We start from the raw sequence: 23381 nt of genomic DNA, 5'->3' as shown, positions 1-23381 counted from the left end.
ATAAGGTCTTTTCTCTCGAGGAAGGTTTGAACCCTCTCTCTGAAAAGGCTGCGAGAGACGGCCCCCCTCCCCTTCCCGCGGGTCCCCAGAGCCCCCGCCGCGGTTCCTCCGCCGCCGCCCGCGGGGCTCCGGCCGGGGCGCCCGGGGCAGCGGGGTCCCCTCCGCCGGCGGGAGCGCGGCCGGGCTGCCAGGCGGGCAGTTTTGAAGAGTCGATCTTCATAATACAAATCCCCCGGCTTCACCTCCCCGCCAGCGGCGCGAGCCAGCTTTTTAATTGAATCCCGGGGATTTGGCCGCGGCCGAAAGCCCCGGTTCGGGCCCCAGCGCAGTGGGTCCCCCCTCCCGAGTGCGGGACCGTCTCTCGAGGGCTGATCTCTCGCCTCTAAAACCCAGAGAAGGGCGGGCTCCGGGGGCCTGGGTGAGCCCCCCGCCCCGGGCCCCCGGAGACAGAGCGCGGGCTCGGCGCACCCCGGGGCTGGGGGCGGCGGGGGGGCCGGGGGGCAGCTGGCAGGGCCGCGGCTGCTCCCGCCTCTCGCCCGGGCAGCGCTTTAGGGGGGGCTCAGGCCGGATCCTGCCCATTCTATACGTTAATGCTCTTTTCTCTCCGGCTGCAGGGAAGCAGGCCAGCGGATAATTACCCCTCACTGCAATCCGCAGAGCTGGCCTAATCCGAAAGCTCAAGTGCCCGTAAGTAAAACTTCAGGAAAAGTTATTGAAACTGACAAATACAGGGTGACAAATAATCAATAAAAGCCCAGTGCCACATCCTTTATTGTTTCCAGGCACTAACAGCAAGTAATGAAACCTCGGCGAGGACAGGGGAGGGAGCAGCAGGGACCGGGCGCTGGGCTGGCTCCTGGAAAGCCCCCTCTGTAAGAAGCCCAGGGAAGGACCTGGCAGCAGAAGGGGGACGATCCCGTCCCCCTGGGAGAGAGGAAAATGTCAACCACCCCCCTCGACACCCATCTCTCCCCCAGGTCCTCCCTGCTGCCCGGTGGCGGGGCCGGGGCGCTCCAGGCTGGGCGAGCCCGGGAGGTGCCTGTCCGGCCGGGAGCTGCTGCCCGGACCCGCGCGCAGGGACGTCCCGGAGCCCGGTGCCACTCGGCAACCTCGGGCCACGCACCTATTTCACGCACCCGCACAAAAACCCAGGCCCTGTAATCTGAGTTCTGAAATATATAACACCCCTGGACACCCAACGCGCTGCTTCTCATTAGCATCTCGGCCCTGGATTTTCCACGCCGCAGTTTCTAAAGTTTCAGCGAAGGACGCTGGGCTAGATAAATCCGTGCTGTCGTTTCTCTCCCTTTCTGTCTCTCCGAATTAAGTTCTGATCTATCAGTTTAAACACTGGTCAGAAAGTTGATTCACTTTCTGTTAGGATTTCGGGTTAAACCGGGGGCTCCTCCAGTGTCTTTAAGCTTTTGAGCTGTGTAAATGAACTGCAGTGTCACATAATCGATGGGGAAAACTCAGCTGTCACAGATACGAAAGCAGCCTCCTGCCACAGCAATAACGTGATTTGGCATTTCAAAGTTTGGAAACGTGCTGTCTGCGCGTCCGGGGCTCGGGGAGGAAGAACTGAGCAGAAGAACGGGGGCGAAGCTCCGGGGCAGGCGGGGGGACAGCCCCCAGCCCCGGTGGCCCACAAGCCCGGCAGCCCCAAGCCCCGGTGCCCCGCACCGCGGCACCCGCTGCCGCTCCACTGCCGCTCCCTCCCTCCCCGACACACGCTGCGAAAGTTGTTTCCCAACTTTGGCGTTTGGGGAGGGTTGACCCAGAACAAATCTCAGTGTCTCGGTGGCCTTTCCAAAGCGGCCGTGCCCCCCCGCCCCGAGCCTGCGGGACGTGCCCATCTGGAGCACGCACCGTGAGAGCAACTGTGCCGCGTACAGCCACAGCGGCCATCAGTCACTAAAAGCCACACGCTTCAGTGGGCCGAGGATAAAACGAAGTCCTGGTGACGCCTGGTTAAACCACTGACCCTCTTGCGAGGGCTGGAGAAGGGGGGGAGGCGACCCCCTCCCGACAAGCCCAGCTTTGGGGGGCGATCCCCGCAGTGCCCCTCACCCCGGAGCCGGCAGCTCTATCCCCAGGGGGACTCAGCACAGCCTTTTCGGGGTGTCTCACAGGGAGATGAGGGACGGGGAGGGCCCCGGGCAGAGCCCCCAACCCGGCCGTGCCCCTGGGGCGACAGCGGGGCCGGCTCACGTGGGCACAGGGTTCCCACTGAAATGTTTATTTTTGTATCAGCTTGGGTGGAAAAATCAACCCACGGGCAGGGTGTGCTCTAAGCCGCGAGGTAACCACTGCCCTCGGCCCCTTGTCGCTCTGCACCCCCGATTTACTCTCACACAAGGAAAACAACTTACACAGCATGTTCAGATGCTTTCTGGAAGGGGAGGGCTTTAGCTTCAAATTAGGAAGCTCTCTCAGATGAACGATAAATTCCCCTTTGGTCTATGGTGTTTGATCATATCTTTGTGTTTTTGTCCTCACCACAAAGGGCCCCGTAGGCTGAACCAAGAAACAGGATTTCAGATAGTTTGATTTTACATAAGGAAACTGTTGCATTTGTAATATCATAAGACTCTAAAGGGAAAAATAAAACCTCTGTAGCTGAGACAAGGAGTGTGCCTAAGTGCCACTACACTTCAATCCCGATCTGGATATAATTTAAGTCTCCTTTGGCTTACAGTAATATACTCTCCAACCTTGAGGCTATCCAAAAGGGGGGATTTAATGAGGACGAGTTTATACACTTATATAATTTAGAGGTTTTGCTGTAGCTGTAAAATGACAATTGGTACATGTGTAGTGCAAAAGAGCTGAAATCTCATCCAGGGACCAAGTTGGCTATTTCTGAAGGAGCTGTCATTTCCAGCAGGGGGGCACAATGAGAAGGCCAGGAGCGATGGAGCTCTGATCTCCACCAAGGAGAGATAACCACCTGATTAAAATGGGGCTCTTGTTCCCTCGTTACTCGATCGTCGTGTGAACTTACCTTATTTACAATTATAGGCAATGAGTGAGTCGCCCAGATTGCAATATACCTATAGCTTTGGGTTTACCCCTCCGTCTGTTATCAAGACCATCTCTTGGACAGATTTCTGGACCACTCATAACATGGGAGCACACAAACGCTCTTAAGGAGGGAGGGGATATGTTCAGAGCCCTGTACTGCGAGCGCAGCATGTATACCCTCCCACACGCCCCCCACCTGGGAGCCGAGTGGGAGGCTGGGCCCAGCAGAACCAGCCTGTCGACATCAGGATATTTACAGCGCTCAGACACGTGTGTGCACCACCAGAAAGCAAACGGACCCTGTATTAGGTGAAGTACTATTTTGTACTCCACATCTGGTATTTGCTCATTTTCTAGGTGAACTCAGGCACGGCGGCTGTTGGAGGACACCCCCCCCCCTCGGGTCACTCTGGAGTCCAGATGTGGAGACATGGCATCAGACAACGATGTACATCTATGCTGAGATTCAACTTTATTCTCCATTTTAATATTAAATGGCGCAGTGTTTGCCAGATTATTATCCCACTATTGCTTGTGCATTTGTCTCTTATGTCTAGTGCCTGTCATTACACAAAGCGTTTTGAAGAGCTAATTTCAAAAGACAGAAAGTCTACACTTACTATAAAAGTCATTAAATTAGCATGACAAGCATAAAGTTCCTAGGTTATAATTTGGTTATAGATCTGAAATCTTCCCTGCTTTTTCTCTCTCTTGAAGGATGAAGGCTGAAGCGAGACACCGACTCGAAGTTAGGACAATTAAGATGTTGATTGCTTAGTGGAGAAACAGGGAAGAGATGCGGGGTTCATCACCACCTTTCTGGTAGTGCAGTGGGTGACAAGAAAGAGTTCTGGTTTTCCCTCACGTCTCCCAGCAGCCAGAGAAAGGTGTGATCAGGTGGGCTTCTACTGCAACAGGTGGGAACAAAAAAAAATACATTTCGATGCATTTCTCGTCGATTAAAATGTTGCTGGAATAGGAGGACTCGCTCTTGCCTTTTATATCCCGTTAAATGCTAAGATGGGAAGATGTGTTATAAAAGCAGCCATTGGCTGTTTCCCCTAAAGCTGCAACATCCCATTCATTTTAATCGCTTCTTCATTTCGGAAGAAAGCCGAGGAGAGGAGGGGGAGAGCTGCTTCCCTCAGCTCCGTGTGCATCTGCAGTGACGGGGGACTGCAGGAAGCCCCGGTGGTGCCAGGACCGGCAGCGTGGGAGCGCCCGCTCTGCCCGGCCGGGCATCCTCTCCCTGACACGTTGCATTTCGACAACGAGAAAATTAGAGAAGGGACGAGGCATTCAAACACTGTGCTCGCAGAAGAGGCTGCCCTGGTAGTTATTTAGTCTAAAAATCTGCTGTCAACTTTTTTTTTTTTTTCATCAGGATCAGCGAGGTGCGTTTCTGTGGGCTGGTTCGTTTGCTTTTTACCAGGCACGCTGCGAATTGTGGAAGCTTTCCATTTACCTTTTCTTCTTTAAGCGTTTTAATTATCATCACTGACCTGTTGGGCATACCTACAGTATCAATGTCCCTTTTACATCGCTGCCTTCCCTTTCTCTGCATGTTTCTGCTATTTAACACTTGCTACCTTTGCCATTAGAGTCCTAGAGTGACCCCCATGGGTATCTTTGAAAGAAAGACCCTCTGCATTCCAGCACTGCCTCCTTACCCAAGTAATAGCAAAGGGACCATTCAGACACATGGACCACACTGAAGCATTAATTAGGCTGATGAAATCCATAGAAATGTATGGATTCAGCATAATCGAGTTTCTTCTGCTGACTATAGTTAAGGAATACGTGAGCAGCTGGGAGAATAGAAAGTACTGTTAGGGTGAAGTCATGCATGTAATTGAGTATATTTAACATAACCATTTTAATGATCGGTGATTAAAAGTGCATCTACTTAAATTGTATACCTCTGCAATTTGTCCATATCAACTTTAGAGTACACACAAAGAAAAGGTCGTCATATAAATTTATAAACAAGATCCCTTCCTGGCTACACATGACTCGAGCTGGAATGATAACTCGGTAGCAGCGAGGGGGGGAAAGGCCTTTCGCGAGAAAATAGCTACGCCAGTGCGATATTAATTAATCACTAGTTTGGCCCCCTTTCTCTCTTGTGCAGTCACAGTATTAGAAGTGCATAATAAGTGAGTTTTCTTTTCATCCGTAATTATTTATAACAATTAGATCACTCGGGAAAAAAAATCCCTGGGTTTCTTTCCCATATTAAAGGAGTATCTTTTTCCTCGCCTGACTATATTGTGTGTGTGTGTATATATACACATACACATACATATACATGTACATGTACTTATACATATACATACGTATACACATATATTTAAATACTATGCTTGGCGCTTTTTTTTTTTCTCCCGCAGAAACGTTGCAGGAGACCTCGCAAAGAAACGATAAATTTTTAAACTTCTGTCGCTAAACTTGTACGTGGAGAGGTTAAGGACTAGAAATACGGACAGTGTCTGGGCGAGAGGTAGTTCCTGGGCACGGCCGTGTCTCCTCTCAGGAGACCCCGCAGAATGGGAAATTAGCAGTCGAAATCTGCTAGTGGGGACTAGATCCCACAAAGCCCACGCGTTGGGAAGGCTGAGTGTCTCTCTCTCCCCTATTCAATCTGCCCAGGCTGGTTGCAGCGAATAAATAGAGTCATTGTGGAGCCCATACACAAACCGACCCAACTCCCTCCCCCATCCCTTCTCGCCCTCCCCCCGTCCCTTTATGCTTAAACGCACACGAATCTGCAACCGCTTTGCACTAAGAGGAGCCCAAACTTTTCTTCCCTTTACTGTACGACGCCTGTGGGAAAGGTTTATTCACACGTATGGAATATGTACTTATGTCTGAGAGACGGGGGTTCACGCTGGGTAAGGGCAAACAGGAGCCTGCCAGGGGCAGGACCCATCCTGCCCTCTCCCCGCCGAAGATAACGGTTCAAAGTAGCCAGATGCATTAAACAGCCACAAAAGGGACGAAGGGGGGGCGAAACATTCACTTAAGTTTCTGGGGGAAAACTTAAATCGCACTGTCGCCCCCTCTCCCAGCATCGCTGCAAGGTGAAATCCATTTGGCCGCATCCCTCCCAAGCGGCCCGCAGCCTGGCGGGGCGGGCGGCAGCCCCGCGCCCGGGGAACTTACTCCGTGCAAGAGAATTTGCAGCCTTGAAAGCATATTTTTCTTCCAGCTATGGTGGCACTTAAATGATAATGTAGGCAATGAAACTAGGGAGATTTATATCTTTTGGAAAGTAGGACGAGCCAGATGGTAATAGCGTCATTAACAAACAAACTTAGGATCTGCAAGTGAAGCTTGAAATTGGGAAAGAGATCTAGAGAACAAAAGGAGCTGCTGTTGAGGGGGGGGAAAAAAGAGTCCCTCTTCTGCCGGCCAAATCTAAGAGCACGGTCTGGAGGGGCTGCTCCTGCCCAGTGCTAGATAATAAACGATGGCTTTTTCCTCCCCTGTTGTGACTGAGAAAGGACAGAAAAAACTTTTGCAATAGGCAAATGTGGCATTTATTTATGTGTAACCCTTTGTAGTCTCAAGTGTCCCAAATGGGCCTTTAATTCAAATCCCTAGTTTAATACAGAGGATCGCTTCTCCCAAGTTTATTTTAGAGAAACAAAGCGCCGCTTGTGGAAGTTGAAGGGCCAAAAGTTCAGTAATTATTTTTTTGAATTAATAGTAACGAATAAATATTAAAGGTTAAACGTTATTTGCGGAGAGAGTGGAAGAATCTGCGGCATTTTTTGTGTCCTCTCGTTTTTGGTTTTGGTTGGTTTTGTTGGGTTTTTTTTTAAGCCCCCCAAAACCGCTCACTGTTTGCTAGAAGGCATCAACACAGCAGCGGGTGAAGGTCCCAGGGCAGGGGCGGGATGGGAGATATTCGGCAGGAAAGCAGGAGGGACCCCCGACTGGGCTTCTCCCCTGCATCACTCTTCGGGTTGGCTCTCTAAACCCACCCCTGAGGGGTTCTCAATAGCCAGGGAAAAGGCCTTCCGCGCAGATTTACCCAGCAGACAGTCCATAAACACCGGAGACCCACCAGCTCCAGGGCTTCAGCAGGACGGATGGGCTGTTTGACTCCTAAATTTTAACCACTATGATCCCAAATGTTACAGAAATGTTTGGAGGTCTTTAGAAGATCCTTTCTAGAGTAAGGTCGATGGCTATTAGATGATTAATGATTTAAAAGATGCCTGTTAACAGCCCCAAGTTGAGAGACATAGACCCACGCTCTAAAGTAAAAATCTAACGTGTTTTTTTTTAAAATGTGCTGGAGATCTTTAAAAGCCCCGAGGACTTACCCTTAAGGCATTATTCAAAGAAAAAAAAAACTGAGACTGGCGGTTCGTCACAGGCAATTGTAAAGGGTTTCAAAGGACCGATCAAACGAGTTGGAGAGTAATCTACATTAAAGTCCGGATGGCAGTGTTACAACATGCACCTGCAGGGTATTTGCTATCCGTGCCCCTTACAGAGCTACAAATCACCATTAAAGAAAGCTGCTTAAGCTTCCTCCGCGCTTCTAGAAAGACTTACTCGGGCTCCTTCACTTTGATATTTATACATCTTGTTATTGATAAGTGTGGGGCTGTTCAGCGCTCCCTTCCCCCTCCCGGACTGTCCCTGGGCACTTTTGCACCACCATTCCCTGCCCCCACGCCGCGCACGGCTCCAGGCGAGTGTCCAGGGAGCCCGGCCCCACGAACGACACCCATGGGCGTGGGTTCCACCTCCCCTCTCTCGAAAATCTGCGATGTGCCAGGTCCGGGAAAAGTTTTGCCTTATTTTATTTATCTAGTTCCCCCCGGGCTCTGTCACCGGGGCGACCGGGGCAGCCCGGGCAGCATCGGCACGCGGGATGTCCCGGCGGATTTTCTCACAGTTGCGGGAGGCGCAGACATGGAAATGAGCTCATTGCGGGGGAGTGGCGGCCGCCCGGGCCGCCCCCGGCCCGGCCCGGCCCGGCCCGCTGGGTCTCGGGGCACCGGGAGATCGCCCGCTTTTTGAAGGCATTTGGGGGAAGTCCCGCGGTTTCACCCATCGCTGAGCAGAGCCCCAGAGCGGGCACGGTTAACCCTTGGCTCGCCGCGGGGCTGCGGCTGCCGCTCGGGAGAGCCCCGGCGACCCCCGCTCCCTATTGCGCCCCCTCTTTGCCCCGCACTCCCACGGGAAGCATCCAGTGTGCGCGGTGCTCCCCCCCCCCCCCCCCCCCGTCAGGTGATGTCAGTGGGGAAAAGTAAAGTTGTAAAACAAACAAACAAGCCGTGAAAGGTACAGAAAAAAAAAATCAAGATTTTCCACCCACTCGAGGAGAAAAAGCTCAAAGGTCAACAGGGATTCATCAACCGCTTCCCACGGCTACAGGCAGGGAGAGTCACTCAATCTGGATTTCTCTTTCCTGTAATTTTAGTGATCAAGTCTGTGTTTTCAATACTTCCCTCGAGTGGGTTTTTGCAAACGAACGAAAACCCCACCCGTCGCAGGTGTGAGGCCGGTGCCCCCGGGGCTTGGTGCCCGCCGACGGCCCGGCTGAGCGGGCGGGGGCCGGGCAGCTCCGAGGCACAGCATCGCTGAGACCTGGTGGCTGCTGCGCCGGGCAGCTGCAGGAGCACCCCGGGAGAGAGCAGAAAGGGGCTTCGCCGAACTGGTGGCGCAAGAGGATGTAGCTTGGTTTGTCAAAAATTAAATAAATAAATAAATTTTTAAAAATAAACACAACACAGTGAAGGAAGGGAAAATATCCCGAATTCGGTGTATCCACCTCATCTCTTGGCAGCCCTGGCAGAGATGGGCTGCTCACAGGGCTGGTCCCCATAGTCCTGCCTGTTCCCCTTCCCCCACCCCCCTTCGATGACGGGCCCTTCTGGCGCAGCAAAGCGCGCATTGCTGGGGCCGGGGGGAGCTGCGACGGGGCGGGAGCCCCGCAGCGCTGCCAGCGCCCAGCGCAGAACTTTGCCAAATCAACTCCACTCCGCGGAATTATCCTCAGAGGGGCCAGCGGTGAGGAGGGGAGCGAGTCCCGACACCCCGACCGGCCCATCCCAGGCAGGGCTCCTCCAGCGCAAGGGAAAAACCCGCGCAGCGCCCAAAGCTCGAGGCGCTCCGCGGGGCAGCGCGCAGCTGGGGCAGCGCGCCAGGAGAGCGGATGTGCGCTGGGGTGCGCGACCTCCCCTGCCAGAAGTCGCTCAACTTCTCTCTTGGAGCCCTGTCCTCGCAGCCGTGCCCCCCTCGGGGAAGGCTTCCTGCTGATGTCACGGTGGAGCGGGAGGGTTTGGGCCGATGGGGCCGGACTAGGGGGGAAGGGGCAGGAGCCCCCCAGGGCAGCGGGCGGCACAGAGTGGGGCGTCGCCGGGGGGCCCGTCCCGCCGCCCCCTCGGGGCTGGCGAGCCCTGACACGTCTCCTGCCACATAACGGCGTGCAAAACTCGCAGTCGCCTCCAACTGTTGCAAAACAAACCGCCAGCACGTTTACAGGGTTGGCAAGAAGGTGGCGAACAGCAGCGCCGAGAGCTCAAAGCCCCCCGGCTGCCCCCGCCGGCCCGACACCCCCCCGGGCCCGCAGCTGATGGGGCGAGCGAGGGGCGAGCGCGCCTTGGGCCAAGCGCTAATTTGGTGTGTACGCTTAAGGCGGCCATCTGAGGGCTGTATAGCAACGAGGGGAAAGGGGTGTATTCGCGACTGGAAGATTTAGGTTGTTGCTAGGATGTGAGAACAAAAAATCTTCAATAAGTCGGGGAGGGGGGAGGACGGGGCAGAGGGGGAGGAAGGGGGGTTACAAGGTTTGTCACAGGGAAAAGTGCAGACATCTGCTGGAACTTCCATATCTAAGCTGTTCATTTACAGGAGCCAACTTCTGAAATCTCCACAATTAGATCTGCATTGTTCTTTCTCAACAACACTGCCTAGAAAGAAAAGGTCTTCTCTGTCGGGGCCAATCCAACGAAGCGTTTGACGTTATTAAATAATAAAGCGATTGTGATTTACATTGTTGTTCAGAAAAAGGGCCAATTATCCACTGTTATGTTGCCATAAAGATCATATTAACTCGAATTAGTAATCAAACAATATGCTAGCGTTAAAAGTGTAGAGAGGACAACGCGACTGGTCTTGTTGCATCCTCACTTTTCCTTGTAAAACCAGAAGCATAAATACACTTGAAAGAGGCGCAGAAACTTCGTCCTTAACGGGAAAAAAGTGAAAGAGGTACCAGCGTTTGTGATTAATGGTCCCCTGTGTTGACTGTTTTCAATTAATTCAAAGCCATCCAAATCTTATATTGATTTTTCTGTTTACGAATTAAGTCTCCTTTCGAATATCACGGGAAATGTTCCACGGTGCTCCACGGACCGGGACGATTTTTTTTTTTTTTTAATTGATGTAAAGTCCGAATTAGAATTTGGATTTTGGGGTGCTTTTTTGTTGTTGTTGTTTTTGTTTTAATTTTGGTTTTGGTTAGGGATTTTTTTCAGAGTAATGTTTTTAAAAGGCTTTTGAGTTCGATCCAAAGACGAACCTCACCACCACCAAAACGCAAACCCAGCCGCATCCCTGCACTCCAGCAAATTTCCTCTGCCATAATCAAATAATTATTTTTAGTAAAGCAGTTATTAGGTTTATAACTCATTTGCCACTTAAATTTGTGCAACCAACCAAGGCGATCTAAATAGGTTTGAGTTGCCCCTTGGGTCCGGGATGTAAGCGGTAAGAAGGAGGATTAATTATGGGTGTGTGCAGCAGGAGGACACAAAGGCTGTCCGGTGGCGCGGGGAGCAGCGGCGGGTCGCAGCCCCTTGCCCGGGCGGGGCCGGGCACCCCCCGGCAAAGCCCCAACTCCGCTGCGTTTATTATTGAGCTGCCGCGGAGCGAAGGCTGGGGCTGGGGGAGCTCCAACTTGTTGGCAGTAAACAAGGCGCTGTCAGGTGATGATGCTCCGGCGCTTTCGAAACATCCCGAACAAAGTGTAAACGAGACGTATTTTTCATATAGGAGCATCGATATGATCTCTTCTCTCCCATGTAGACAAGGTCCACTCTTTTGTGCACGGGATGACAAGATCTGACCTCTGGAAACGTACTCCAAGCACCCACCGGCATCAGCCTGTTAGTTCTAATGTCATTTATTGCCGACACGTTTTGTTATCAGCTGCGGGGTGGGGGTGGGTGGGACTGGGGGTTACTCGGAGCCCAGGTTAGCTGTCAGCTTCTCCCGTTTAGCAGTACCCAGGCAAGAATGGCTTTGCCAAACTGTTCCAGGAGCTGATGCTATTTGTTACCACGATTAGGGGGGGAAAAAGAACATTCACACTGACATGGGTTTCTATAAGCAAACGCCGAGCAATTTTTCTCAGCGCAATGCATCAGCAAGTATATCCAAAAGGGCTTAATCTACTTCTTGCAGGTTAGGTGCAAGAGGAATCAGCGAGGGCTGCTCCGGGATGCCATGAAAATCCCAGCTCATTGGCTTGGCCGCGATAGGACGAGGCACATCAAATGCGAGGCGGAGAGGGACAGAATCAATCATCCCCCTTGGCTGAGGAGTGAGCCCTCGCTCTGGAAATAATTTCGAATAAAACTTGTGTAACCAACTGTAACCATCTAGCTTCCTCTGAGCAGATCGTTGAGAGGGGGAAAAAAGTAAAAAAAAAAAAAAAAAAAAAGTGACAGAAATAAGACAAGAAAAGCAATCTGGACCGAATTAATAGGAGCATAAAGTTTTTATCCGTGTATAAGGATAATATATTAAGCCAAAAAGGAGACAGGTTATCTCAAAACAGGATTAATATGTGTTCGTATGCAGGATTAGACTATCTCATCCATTTAAAAACAGTGCCTCTCCTCCTCCCCACAACACTTTATTATATATTAAAAAAAAAAAAAAAAAAAAAAAAAAAAAAAAAAAAAAGAGAGAAAAAAACTTTCCTCACTGGAAGCACTTGGAAAATGCGTTTTTTAATCGAGAGCCTTTTTTTTTCTTGCAATCAAATGCAACTGATGGCCCTGAATAAGCCGCCTTGTGAGGAAACGGGCCATTTTTTAAAACCTGTGATCAAAACAGACCTGTCTTCAGAGAGAGCACAGCAGATTTAAATGTTGGTCAAAAGGAGTCACAACTGTTCATTAAAAGCAAACCCTAACTAGTGCTAATGTATAGCCATTTTGTGAGCTCAGGACTGTGGAAAGAGGCGAAAAAAGTCTGAGAGTGTGAGCTGATGCCGTGCTGGCTGGCAGTGTGTGGTCTATTGTAGGGAATGTGCTTTTTCCACTGAACAGAGAGCCCCCCTCTTTTATTCCCCGGCTCTACTGCACCTGCACTGGATCAGGGAGCTACTGCCATTCACCACATCAACAGAGAAGACATCTCTGACAGCACTCAATTCATTACATTTCTTCCTGCTTTTCAAACCAACACAAAAAAAAAAAAAAAAAAAAAAGAAAAAAAAAAGTATTGCCAATCAGTGCCGGGGGAGCAGGGAAGAAATCTTACAATACTTCATATTCGTCACTCATTTTGGATTTCATTAGTGAGAAAACTCACTTCTTAGCCAGTTATAACTTCTTTCTTTTTATTTTTCCTTTTTCTTTCTTTTCTTTCTTTCTCTTTCTTTCTTTCTTTCTTTCTTTCTTTCTTTCTTTCTTTCTTTCTTTTTCTTTCTTTCCTTCCTTCTTTCTTTCCTTCCTTCCTTCTTTCCTTCCTTCCTTCTTTCCTTCCTTCCTTCCTTCTTTCTTTCCTTCCTTCCTTCTTTCCTTCCTTCCTTCCTTTTTCCTTCTTTCCCTCCTTCGGGGGCTGCTGGAAGCTGGACCTGGGGCCCGTGCCATCTCCCTCTCCAGGGCCGGGCAGCTCCGCGCCGGGGCTCCGCAGCCCCGGGAATGGAGCGAGGGGCCGATGGCGAGTCTCCCCAGGAAAGAGTTTATTCATAATTCATGGTAGCAGAGCAGCCTGCACTGGGGAGACAGGGAGAAAGAAGCGGCCAAAGAGACCAATTGCGGGGGGGGCGGGGGGAAGGAAGGTGCAGGGGGTGTTACAGGGGGTGACCGGGCAGGGGCGGCGGGGCCGGCGGCCACCCCGAGGAGGGGACGCACCAGTCCCCCTAACCCGTAGAGAAAGTTATTATTGGCCAAACTCTTCGAAAGGGACTCCGGGGAATTTGGGGGTAGCTTGGCTTCTTCAAGAACCGTTTTTCAGAAGCATTTGCAAGCGAAAGAAACCGAGCCGAGGGGTTTAGATTCAGGTATTTGATCTCGCCGGACCCAGACATCTAATTAGAGTGGCCTCAGCGATTGAAACGGTGTTAATTCCCATTGTTCCCCGCTCAGATCCCTTGGCCCTCCACCGCTGGGATTCTCTCCTTTTCAAAATTCCAAATAAAAATCTTTCTACTTGAAACAAACAAGCAAACAATTTCTGTATTTCCCCCCTTTCTGGCCCATTTTCCTCCATCGCGAGCAAAAGCAAACACTCCTGGGTATTTTTTCGCAGACGCTGGCAAAGAATCACACCCCCTCTGTGGGATCTTAACAGAAATAAATCACAAGGAGCTCTTGCCTACCTGAAAAGTAGGAGGAAATCCGAGTGTCTGGTTTCGGGTGTAAAGTGTGTATCGATAGACACAGCCGTCTCCGAAACGGGACCCAATTAATCTATGGGTTTCTTTACATCACCCCCCGTTCGGATGTGTGCTTTGGAAATATTGATTCATTGCGACAGGAAAGTCGCAACTACTGTGTGTGCATAACATGGAGAGGACATGGAGCGAGAACCCTCAGCAACGCAAAGCCCACTCGCGGGAGAGCCAGATTGCTTTTTAAGCTAAAACTAATAATTTCATAACTGATTCACATTCAATCTGGCGCCGATGACGTCACGGGGCATTAGCATACGAGGAGGGATGAAGCCAGTGTGGCTGGAGTTGATAAGGTGCCTCCTGAGGAATTCTCTGCTTGTTTTAATACATTAATTATTTCTCTGTCTTCCTCAACTTTTGCAATTTGTAAGAGCTTAAAGGAACCATCATTCCCAGCGATGGCAGAAGGACACGTTGGAGAGCTTCTCCCGCGGCAGCCGCCCCAGAGCCTGGCAGCCGAGGGCAACGTGGGGATGAGCCCCAGCCCCGCTCCCGGAGCCCCGGCCCGGCCGCCCTGCAGAGCGCTGCGGGATTTGGTTCTAATTAAGCCGGTCCCGGCCCCGGCCCCGGGCGTCCCTATTCGCCCGAGTAAGCTCGGCTCGCTCGGACGGGCCTCCCCAGCGCCGGGAGCTTCCTGCAGGAGGGGAGGCGGGTTTGCAGGATCAGGCCCTCAGCCTGGGGTGTGTGTGAGCTGTGAGTGTGCATGAGTGAGTGCGAGTGTGTCGGTGTGTCAAGACACCCCCGCGGAGCCTTCCTACGGGAAAGCCTCTGCAGAGGCCTGTTTCTTTCCAGAACCCGGTGGGATTCCCTCCCTCTACCCTCTCTCCACCTCCCTCCCCCTCCCGTTAATCACGACCTTCTGCAAAAAAAAGGACCCACATTACGTCATCAGCCCTAACTGCTGCGGAGATGATGGGGTCACCAAGGACCCGGGGCGGGGGAGCCTGCGGGGGCCGGGCCTCCCCTCCCGCTCTCCTGGGGCAGCGGAGCCTGCCCGGGAGCGGGGGCACGTCCCGGCCGGGGACCAGAGCAGCCCTGTGCCCGCTGCTGGGATCCAGACAGAGGAGCCGAGAGGAAAGAGCTCATCTCCTGCGCTGGGGCTGACAGGTCGCCCCCGAGGTCCCGCTGCCCCCAGAGCTTCTAGGAACGGCAGGCATCGCCGTTTTGGCCCCATCGAGGTCCGCCGGGCCCCGCGGAAGGAGTCTGACAGTCCCCCACCCTGTAGGGTGCCCCTCGGGGACCCTCCCGAGCCTCGGGCCATCTCGCTTCTCTGAAGAAGCCAACCGCCTTGGAATACCCGCTGGGTGACTTGAGTCTGAAACACACTTGGAGGGAGGGAAGGAGGGAGGGAAAGGCGTTTTTCTCGGGGAGGGAGGGACGGGGAGCAAAACACAAACAAAACACATGGAAACCCTAATATAATTAAATTTTAAAAAAGATAACTTAAAACAAAAAACCCCACGCTGTACAAGCTCTCGCCCACATGGCAAAGGTTCTGCGAGGCAGGGGCCAGAGACAAACTCCTGCAGAAACTTCTCCGGCCCGGCCCGGCTCCGTTCCCCGCGGCCGCCTCCGGACAGGACCCCCGTCCGCGGGCTCCCCCCGCACTCCTGCCCACAGATCTCCGACGGCTCCTGTGGGAGAGCCGGGCCGCGTGGCCTGACCTTCCGTGCGGTGCCGTGCGGGTCTGGGCCCGGCCCTCCTGCAACACTGCTAAACTATAATGAAAAATTACAGCTCGTTCCGGCGCGCCCCCTCCCCCTGCACGCACAGGCGCACACGGACACAAACACACGCACACACAGAGTCACACACGGTCACACTCACACACAGTCGCTCTCACACACGTCTCAGCCGCAGCAAACCCGCTGGGAACTCCAAAGCAAAGCTCCAAAACCATCCCGCGAGGTTCGGGGTTTCGCTTTGTTCCCTCCTCCCCGCTCCGCCCGCCCGCACCTGCCGGCGCGGAGGCTCCGCCGGGCCCGGAGCGGCGCGGCCGCGGTGCCCGGGCAGACCCAGCCGGGCCGTCCCGGAGAACGGAGCTCGCCCTCCCGCTCTCGCACAGCCAAACGTGCAGCTCCGAGAATTTCCACCCCTTGGGCTCCTTTTCTTTTCAATTCGCAAGTGAACCAGCCCCCACACTCACTGCAGCGCTGTACGTCCTCGCCAAGTGGATTGGTTCCTCAAAAGCAAAACAGTACCAAACTTCTCGCAATTCCCCGTGCCATCGTCAGAAAAACTGGTTTTAATTACCAAAACTCAAATAGCGGCGGTGCTAACTAGCAGGCGATCAAACCGCAATCAAACTTCAATCTCTGAGCAGTTAGCTATAAACTGTCAGCAATTGAAAAGTAAACCTGGTGCACACAAAGGCTCTGTTTAATTTTCTTGTTGTAATGGCTCTAAATGAGGACCCCATCACTATGCAGTTAAGCGGTGTTGCTTGTCCCCCTGAGGCGCTGATCAGTTCTTTTTAATGTGAGAAAACTGGCAGCTCGAAGCCCGTCAATGGAGCTCCCACAACAAAAGTCCTGAAAAGCTGAATGAATTGGGTTTGTAATTACTGCTTCCCTCTCCCCCCTTGCAGCTTATCTCTTATTCATTCAACATATATTATTGTCACCTAATCGCACACTCCCAACATTATTTTGGTGGGTTTTTGTTTGGTTTTTTTTTTTTTTTTTGGTATCTACTATTGCGGACATGTTTGTTGTAGAAATTAAACAAAATAATCCTCCCTTCTCTCTCCCCCCCTCAACAAGAAAAATGTTGAAACGACAGTGTCAGGCGAGGCTGGCTGGCCCTAAAAACGGAAAGACGAAGCTCTCCTGCCATCTGAATGTCTGCGTTTTTGCATATATCCTCAGAAATCTCGTAAGCACCGAAGCAGGTTTTACATTTTAGTATTTGAGTTAGATCAGGATTTAAATAAGTGAAGTATATCTAATCACACCTATCAGTAATGGGCCTCTTTCTTTCAGTGGGACCTGTATTATATACCACTTAAATTGCTGGGCTATCTACCTCCAATTCGGAGGCAGATATACATGTCTGCTGCCCGTTGGGGATGAGGAGGAATTAATATGGAGACAGAACACGCTGCTTCGGGGATCACCGCCACTCCTGATGTCCCACACGGCACCGATGGGCATCTCAAGGAATCAAAATGTATTTTCGACCAAGAAATGTCTGACGGCAACCGGCAGCAGCTCGCCCGCCCGCGGGCTGGAGCCGGGGCTGCGAGGCAGAGCCTCTCCCCAGGTCCCCCACCGCAAGAAGCTGTCGGTTGCAGAAATAAGTACAGCTATTACAACCAAATCTACTAACAGTCTAAATAATTAATTGAACCATTGCTCTTTGACCCTTAGAAAGTCCAGTAGGGACCCGTTTGTAGTAATAATACCCCCGAATGAGCCCTTGTCAAATATTCATTTAGTGGTTAATGTGAGCGATTTCCCCCTGGGACAGTCTGTAATACCAGCTTCCCAGCTTTGGCAAGAAACCCTGCTAATCTACCTCTCCAGTTCCACAAAATATTTTAACACCCCAGTACTTAAAAAGCCGTAAAAAAATCACAGGGGAAACTATAATCTTATCCTTGGGTTCATTTTGGCTCTGCAGAAGGTTAGGGAAACATTACACTGGTGCTCTTGGGCCGAGCATCACCCTGGCTATAAAGAAGACAACAATTCACGAAAAGGAAACCACGGAGAGCCCTAAAGGTCTTCAATAACCAAAATAAAAACATACCCACGAGCTCTGCTACACATTTCAGCTGCCATAAACAAAAGCCCAGGATAATGGCTTAGGTGTAAATGGCTTTTATTGAATGTGTTGAATTTAAAATAAGCAGTGGACAATGGCGTTCCTCCAAGTAACACTTTAAAAATAAACCCGTTCAGCTGTACGTGTAAAATGCTTTGGGTTATCCTCTCTAAACGGATAAATGGATGGATGGATGGATGGATGGATGGATGGATGGATGGATGGATGGATGGATGTAAGGAATCTGTCCAAGGGATATCAGGTTTCAATCACATATATTCTGCATCGTACTCCGAAATCTAAGCTTAAACAAATTGCCCATATAAAAAGTTGCTGAATTCACTAAGCCTGAATATGTGGCTTAGTGCCTTTTGTTTAATGGTATTAGCTCGCCTTCTCTATGCGAATTGTAAAAGGACCAACATTTCCAAATACCCCCCTCGAATATTTTAGTTAGCACTTCAAAAAGGGGACAGGTTTTATTGCTGTTAATTGGCTAAGATTCGCTTTTAAAAATGGAATCGTGATATCGATTGGGCTTTTATTCCTGGTTCTCTTTTCTCAGCGAGGCGAGCGGGAGCGGGGATGTGGGCTCGTTATCACGTGAATAATCCCCAGACGCATTGCAAACGCTCACAGCTCTGAAAAAGAATATTGTACTCATTGCATTAACGTGAAATACATAGAAAAGGTTGAGAATCTGCAAAAAATGTTGTTCTGCTCAAGTACCGTGACGACACAGAAGTAAAAGGGACAAAGGGAGCTAAACACAAAACCAGGCAGTGAGCAAATCTCCACATCTCCTAGTCTGTCAATGTTAGTTTTCATTTGGATACCAGACTTCAAGGACAGAGGCCAGAACTGAGACTAAGAAATTGCACTACCAAAAAAATGTCACAACCAGCCAGGTAACTTTTGTGTGTGTGTGTGTGTGTGTGTGTGTGTGTGGTTTTTTTTCACCCAGTCTTCTTTCTCCCCAAGCTAAAGAGAAATCCAGTAACTAACAAGAAATACTAGAGAGAAAAGCTGAGCAACACTTGCCCCGTTCTGGAGTGTCTACTTTGTGCCTTGCCTAAATCAACCATCATGCGCTTTCCTTGCCACGCACCACATGCCATAAGCAGAAGACACGACCAGTTTGCAATCACAGTGCTCCTAATCCAAAATTTCATACCTTTTTTTTTTTTTTAATTATTATTATTTATTATTACTTGCACCTCCGTCTCTCGCGTTTCCCAAGGGAAACCGCAGCAGCGTTAATGGCACCAAATAAACGCCGAGGCTTCGCCCGGGGACAGGGACTGTCGCAGCGGGTGCACAGCTCTGCTGCCCATCGCCCCCTGCCCTGCCCGGGGTCGCGGGCCCTGTCGCTGGCCAGGGCCACCAGCGCGGAGCAGCGCGGAGCGGCGCCAAGCCCTGTCCTCGGCAACTGCGGCTACGACCATACAAAGTAAAACTCTACCTGGCACGGATGGTGGATCTCTCTTCCTATTTGGCGGGCGCCACCTTTTCTCTTTGGGGCTGCGACCGGCTGCAGAGAGCGTCCGAAACGGGGCTACACCGCGCTGGCAATTTAAGAAACAGGATTCAAGAAAGAGCTGTGATAAAACGTGAATGTCTCTGGCATTCCACTGTTTTTGTTTGTTTGTTCGTTTTTTGTTGTTTCTTACCTCTGCCCGGCCTAGCCCACCCCCGCCCCCACCTCTCACCTCCTCCTGCGCGGCCCAGGAGCCAGGAGAGGAAAGTTTGGGAAGTGGCGGACAAAGAGATGGGGAGCGCTCAGCCGCGCCAGGCCGGCCGCGCTCGGGTTCCCGGTCGTGGGAAGCCGGCTCCCCTCCTGCCTGCCCCAGAGGAGGGAGGCACAGCTGGGAAAAGACAGAAGCGCATTATCTGTCTCTGGCAGCCGGGAGGCCGCCGGCAGTGCCCGCGGCTGGGCCGCCGCTCCCGCCGGCCCTGCCAGCCCCCGGCTCGGCCCCTCCGGGGGCAACAAGTGGTCAAAGGCAGCGGCGACCGAACCCCCCGCACCCCGTCGCACCCCGCGTCCTCGGGAGGGACGGGAGGGAACTGGAAAACAGCTTCTCACTTCATATTCCCGTCCTTCCCGAAAGGAGGCACAGGCAGCTACTCCATTAAAGCTATCGTACTTTCTCTCTATATATACACATACTTAATAAAAATATTCATGTGATATATATATATAGCGCTGCATTATTTATGGTATTCGGTTGGCTACGGTGATACCTTTTACTGCATGAATTATTTAAAAAACATCTTGCGTTACAAAAATAAATCCAAGACTCGAGAGGAACTTCAGTGTCCATATGTCAAAAATTTATTTATCTCAAACTGTGCATAATGGAGTAAAAACTTAACTTGAATATGTACCTGTTATAAGGATGGTATTAGTTCAAATATATACATGGACTGTCGGCAGACTGATTTCAAATAATACAGAGCCGAATCTTTAAAATACAACTACGGAAAATGAGGAGAAAAAAAAAGAACTTAAAATATCATCACAATAAATTTACAGAAATATTACAAACCATAAGAAAATATTTCAAACACAGTAATTTCAGGGGTTTTTTTCTTTCTTTTTTTTTTTTTTTTCCTTTCTTTGAACAAGATGAAGTCTGGAAACAAAAAGTTATTATAAATTAACAAACGGCATGTGAACCTGCATGGCAATTTTTGCTTTTTAATAAGAAGTAAAAAAAAAAAAATAAAAAAAAATTTAGTACAATCTAAACGTTTGCCCTTATACAGCAAACCAAGTCCATGGTTCGCAAGTACTCATCCTACCTTTTTGTGTCTTTTGTACAATTTCTAAAACAATTTAAATGTCCAAATGCCGTAAAATAATTTCCTCTCTCTCGCAGCTGCTATAAATTCAGCTGCCAAAACCACAATGCTCCAAGAAGACACTATTTTTAAAAAATAATTGGCAAATTCGCGAGCTTGTTTTTTTTCCTTCTCTCTATATTACCAATGGACATTCTGATTGCCATGTGTCTTTTGATAAATACTGTACAAAAGTTGCCTGCAAATATTAAAACATTTTCCTCTTCGCTCTTTGAGTCTAGCTCTAAATATTATTGGTAAAGACTTTTGCAAACTTTCTGCAAAGTTCCTACCGTTTTCACTAGAACTTTTTAAAAGTTTTGTGTAGTTGCTTCCCCTCCGAGATCTATACAAGTTCCTTGTCGGTTTAATTTCTGACCCCCCAACCCCCACCCCTACCCCCCGCCCGGAGCTTTCTCTGTACAAAAATAGTCCAAAAAAAAAAAAAAGTCCAGAATTTCTAATAAAAGTTTTTTTGTTGTTTGTTTTGTTTAGTTTTCCTTCCCCCCCCTCCCCTCCCCGCCCTCCCCGGCCCCTTTGTCTTACATATGTGATAGAGGGAGTGTGCCATTAATGGCTGTGCCAGGAACAGGTGCACTCTGGTAGTGTTGGGACATATGAAGTCTGCTTGGGGCAGCTGGTTCTGGTACTTCAGCACCTGGTAGATACATGCTGATCATGTCCCGAAGGTCCCCAGCTTGGCAAGGAGCCCTTGAATGAGACGAGGAAGTGACTACGGGGGGACTGGAGCTGGATTCCGTCTTGACCACCGAGCCCATGGAGCCCAGGGCCATGCCCGGGGTCCCTTGCTGGGAGTAGGACATGCTGTAGGTAGGCGATCCGTTCATGTAAGTCTGCGAGCTGGTCATGGAGTTGTACTGCAGGGCGCTCACGTCGTAGCGGTGCATGGGCTGCATCTGCGCCGCGTTATGCGCGTTCAAGCCCGGGTGCTGCGGGTAGCCGAGCTGTTCTTGCATCATCCCATAGCCTCCGTTGGTCCAGCCGTTCATGTGCGCGTAACTGTCCATCCTCTGGTTCACCCCAGCTCCCAAGGTGGCCCCAACCCCTACCCCAGTCGTCATGGTATTGGTGCCCGGTGCCAGTAAGCCCCCCGGCAACGTATACTTATCCTTCTTCATGAGGGTCTTGGTTTTCCTCCGGGGTCGGTATTTATAATCCGGGTGCTCCTTCATGTGCAGAGCTCTGAGCCGCTTGGCTTCGTCAATGAAGGGTCTCTTTTCCGCCTCGGATAAAAGTTTCCACTCCGCCCCGAGCCGCTTGCTGATCTCGGAGTTGTGCATCTTCGGGTTCTCCTGGGCCATTTTCCGCCGCTGCCCGCGGGACCACACCATGAACGCGTTCATCGGGCGCTTGACCCGGTCCGGGCTGTTCTTCTGGTTGTTGGCGGCCGAGTTGGAGTTGCCTGTGCCTCCCCCCGAAGTTTGCTGGGGGGCGGGAGGTTTCAGCTCGGTTTCCATCATGTTGTACATTCAAACTACTTTTGCCTGGAACCAGCCTTGAGCAGAAAAACGAGGAGCAGCCGCAGCGGAGTCCCAAGCCGGACTTTTTTTTTTTTCGTAGGGAGGGGTAGGAAAGGGGGGAGGGGGACTCCCCAAAACCACACTTGGATCAAGATCAGGATCTTCCTCTTCGCTGATGGATTAATAATGCTAATAACTGCTATTATTACCGCCGGAGCCTTGATTTTAAAAAACTTCTTCCTCCTTTTTCCCTTTTCTCTGCCTGCCGCTCTCTCTCTCTCTCTCTCTCTCTCTCTCTCTCTCCACCTCGGTCTTAAAGAGCCAGCAAACTACTTTACCCCCTTTTGCAAACACACACACTCTCTCTCTCTGCCTTGACAACTCCTGATACTTTTTTGAACAAGTTAATAGACAACCATCCATGTGATGGGGGCTTGTCAGGCAATAAATGCGTTCGCCCCGGCCAATCAGCGCTCGGCGGCTCCGCCACTGAGGACAAGTCTCTTCCCCTGGTTTTGCATGAAACGGGGCGGGGGCTGGGCGCGCCGGGACGGCTCGGCGGGGAGGCGGGCCCGGGGGCGGCCCGGGCGGCCACTGCGAGCCTTTGTATCTCCCCTTCCAGCAACAGGTCACACACGCCTTTTGGAGGAAGTGGGTAAACAGCATTGTTGCTACGTGGTGGTTTTTCTTTTTCTTTTTTTTTTTTTTTTTTTTTTTTTTTTTTGCCTTTAAGTTGGTGTTGGCTTGGGAGAAGCCGTGGGGGGATGCCGAACGGCTTCCCCCCGGCCCCCACCCCCTCTCTGCCAGCCCCCCTCGGGGCAGAGGGGCCGCCCGGCTGAAGGGGCGCTGTGCTCGCCCCGTCCAGGCCGAGCGCCGCGGGGTCCCCGTGGGAGCGGCGTCCCCGGCCGGGCCCCGCTGCCTTCCGCAGCCGGGGAGCCGAGCCCGCCCCGCACAGCCCCGGCAGAGGCTGTGCCCACCTCCCCGCCATCCGCCGGGCCCCGCTCCGAGCACCAAGCTCTCCCCGCGACCCCCGGCCTCGGCGGACGGGGTTGTCCAGTGCAAACACGGGTCCCTCACACGCCATCTCCGCAGAACACAAAGCGCGGCCGGGACCCCTCAGCAGGGGCCGGGGAGGGGTGCGGCGCTCGCCCAGACCCGCGCACACCGCGGGGTGCGGGCGGCGCTGGGTGGGCTCAGCCCGGGGGGGTGAGCAAGGGGGGCGGGACGGCCGGGCGCTACAAATAGGTAGTTTTGTTTCCCTTGTTGTCACTACACGGGCCGCACAAAGCCCCGGCTAAGTTTACTTCCACTCTCTTGTTGGGATCTTTGTTGCTAAACCGCACTTGACGACAAAGGAAGGAGGGGAGAGAGAGAGAGGGCGCGCGGAGCAGTAGGGGGGGGGGGGAGCCTCTCTCCGCCACGGCCGCGCTCCCCCCGCCCCGACGGAGCTGCTCCGCCTTTCGGTCATGAAGGCGGAGGGGGTGCGGGGCGGCGGGGGACCCCAGGGCGGGGATCTCGGAGCGGGGATCCCGGAGCGGGGCCGTGCGGGGCCGTGCGGGGCCGTGAGGGGCCGTGAGGGGCCGGGGCAGCGCGGGGCGCCCCGACGGGCTCAGCCGCGG

The 23381-nt window shown here is 51.9% G+C and overlaps 1 protein-coding gene and 1 long non-coding RNA gene across 2 annotated transcripts in view; both read right to left on the bottom strand.

Moving 5' to 3' along the window:
* The window catches only part of LOC127468409 (uncharacterized), a 284645-nt gene that overhangs the window by 13050 nt on the left and 248214 nt on the right, over positions 1–23381 (bottom strand). The gene's annotated exons all lie outside the window — the stretch shown is intronic.
* SOX2 (SRY-box transcription factor 2) lies at positions 19750–22252 on the bottom strand. Its single transcript, XM_051781517.1, has one exon. The coding sequence runs from the start codon at positions 21769–21771 to the stop codon at positions 20824–20826; it is 948 nt and encodes a 315-aa protein (XP_051637477.1). The 5' UTR covers positions 21772–22252; the 3' UTR covers positions 19750–20823.

The sequence above is a fragment of the Manacus candei genome, unplaced genomic scaffold, assembly GCF_025592945.1.
Source record: "Manacus candei isolate 608988 ecotype Guabito, Panama unplaced genomic scaffold, ASM2559294v1 h1tg000015l, whole genome shotgun sequence".
Lineage (NCBI taxonomy): Eukaryota > Metazoa > Chordata > Aves > Passeriformes > Pipridae > Manacus > Manacus candei.
This window is presented reverse-complemented; position numbering and strand designations above follow the sequence as displayed.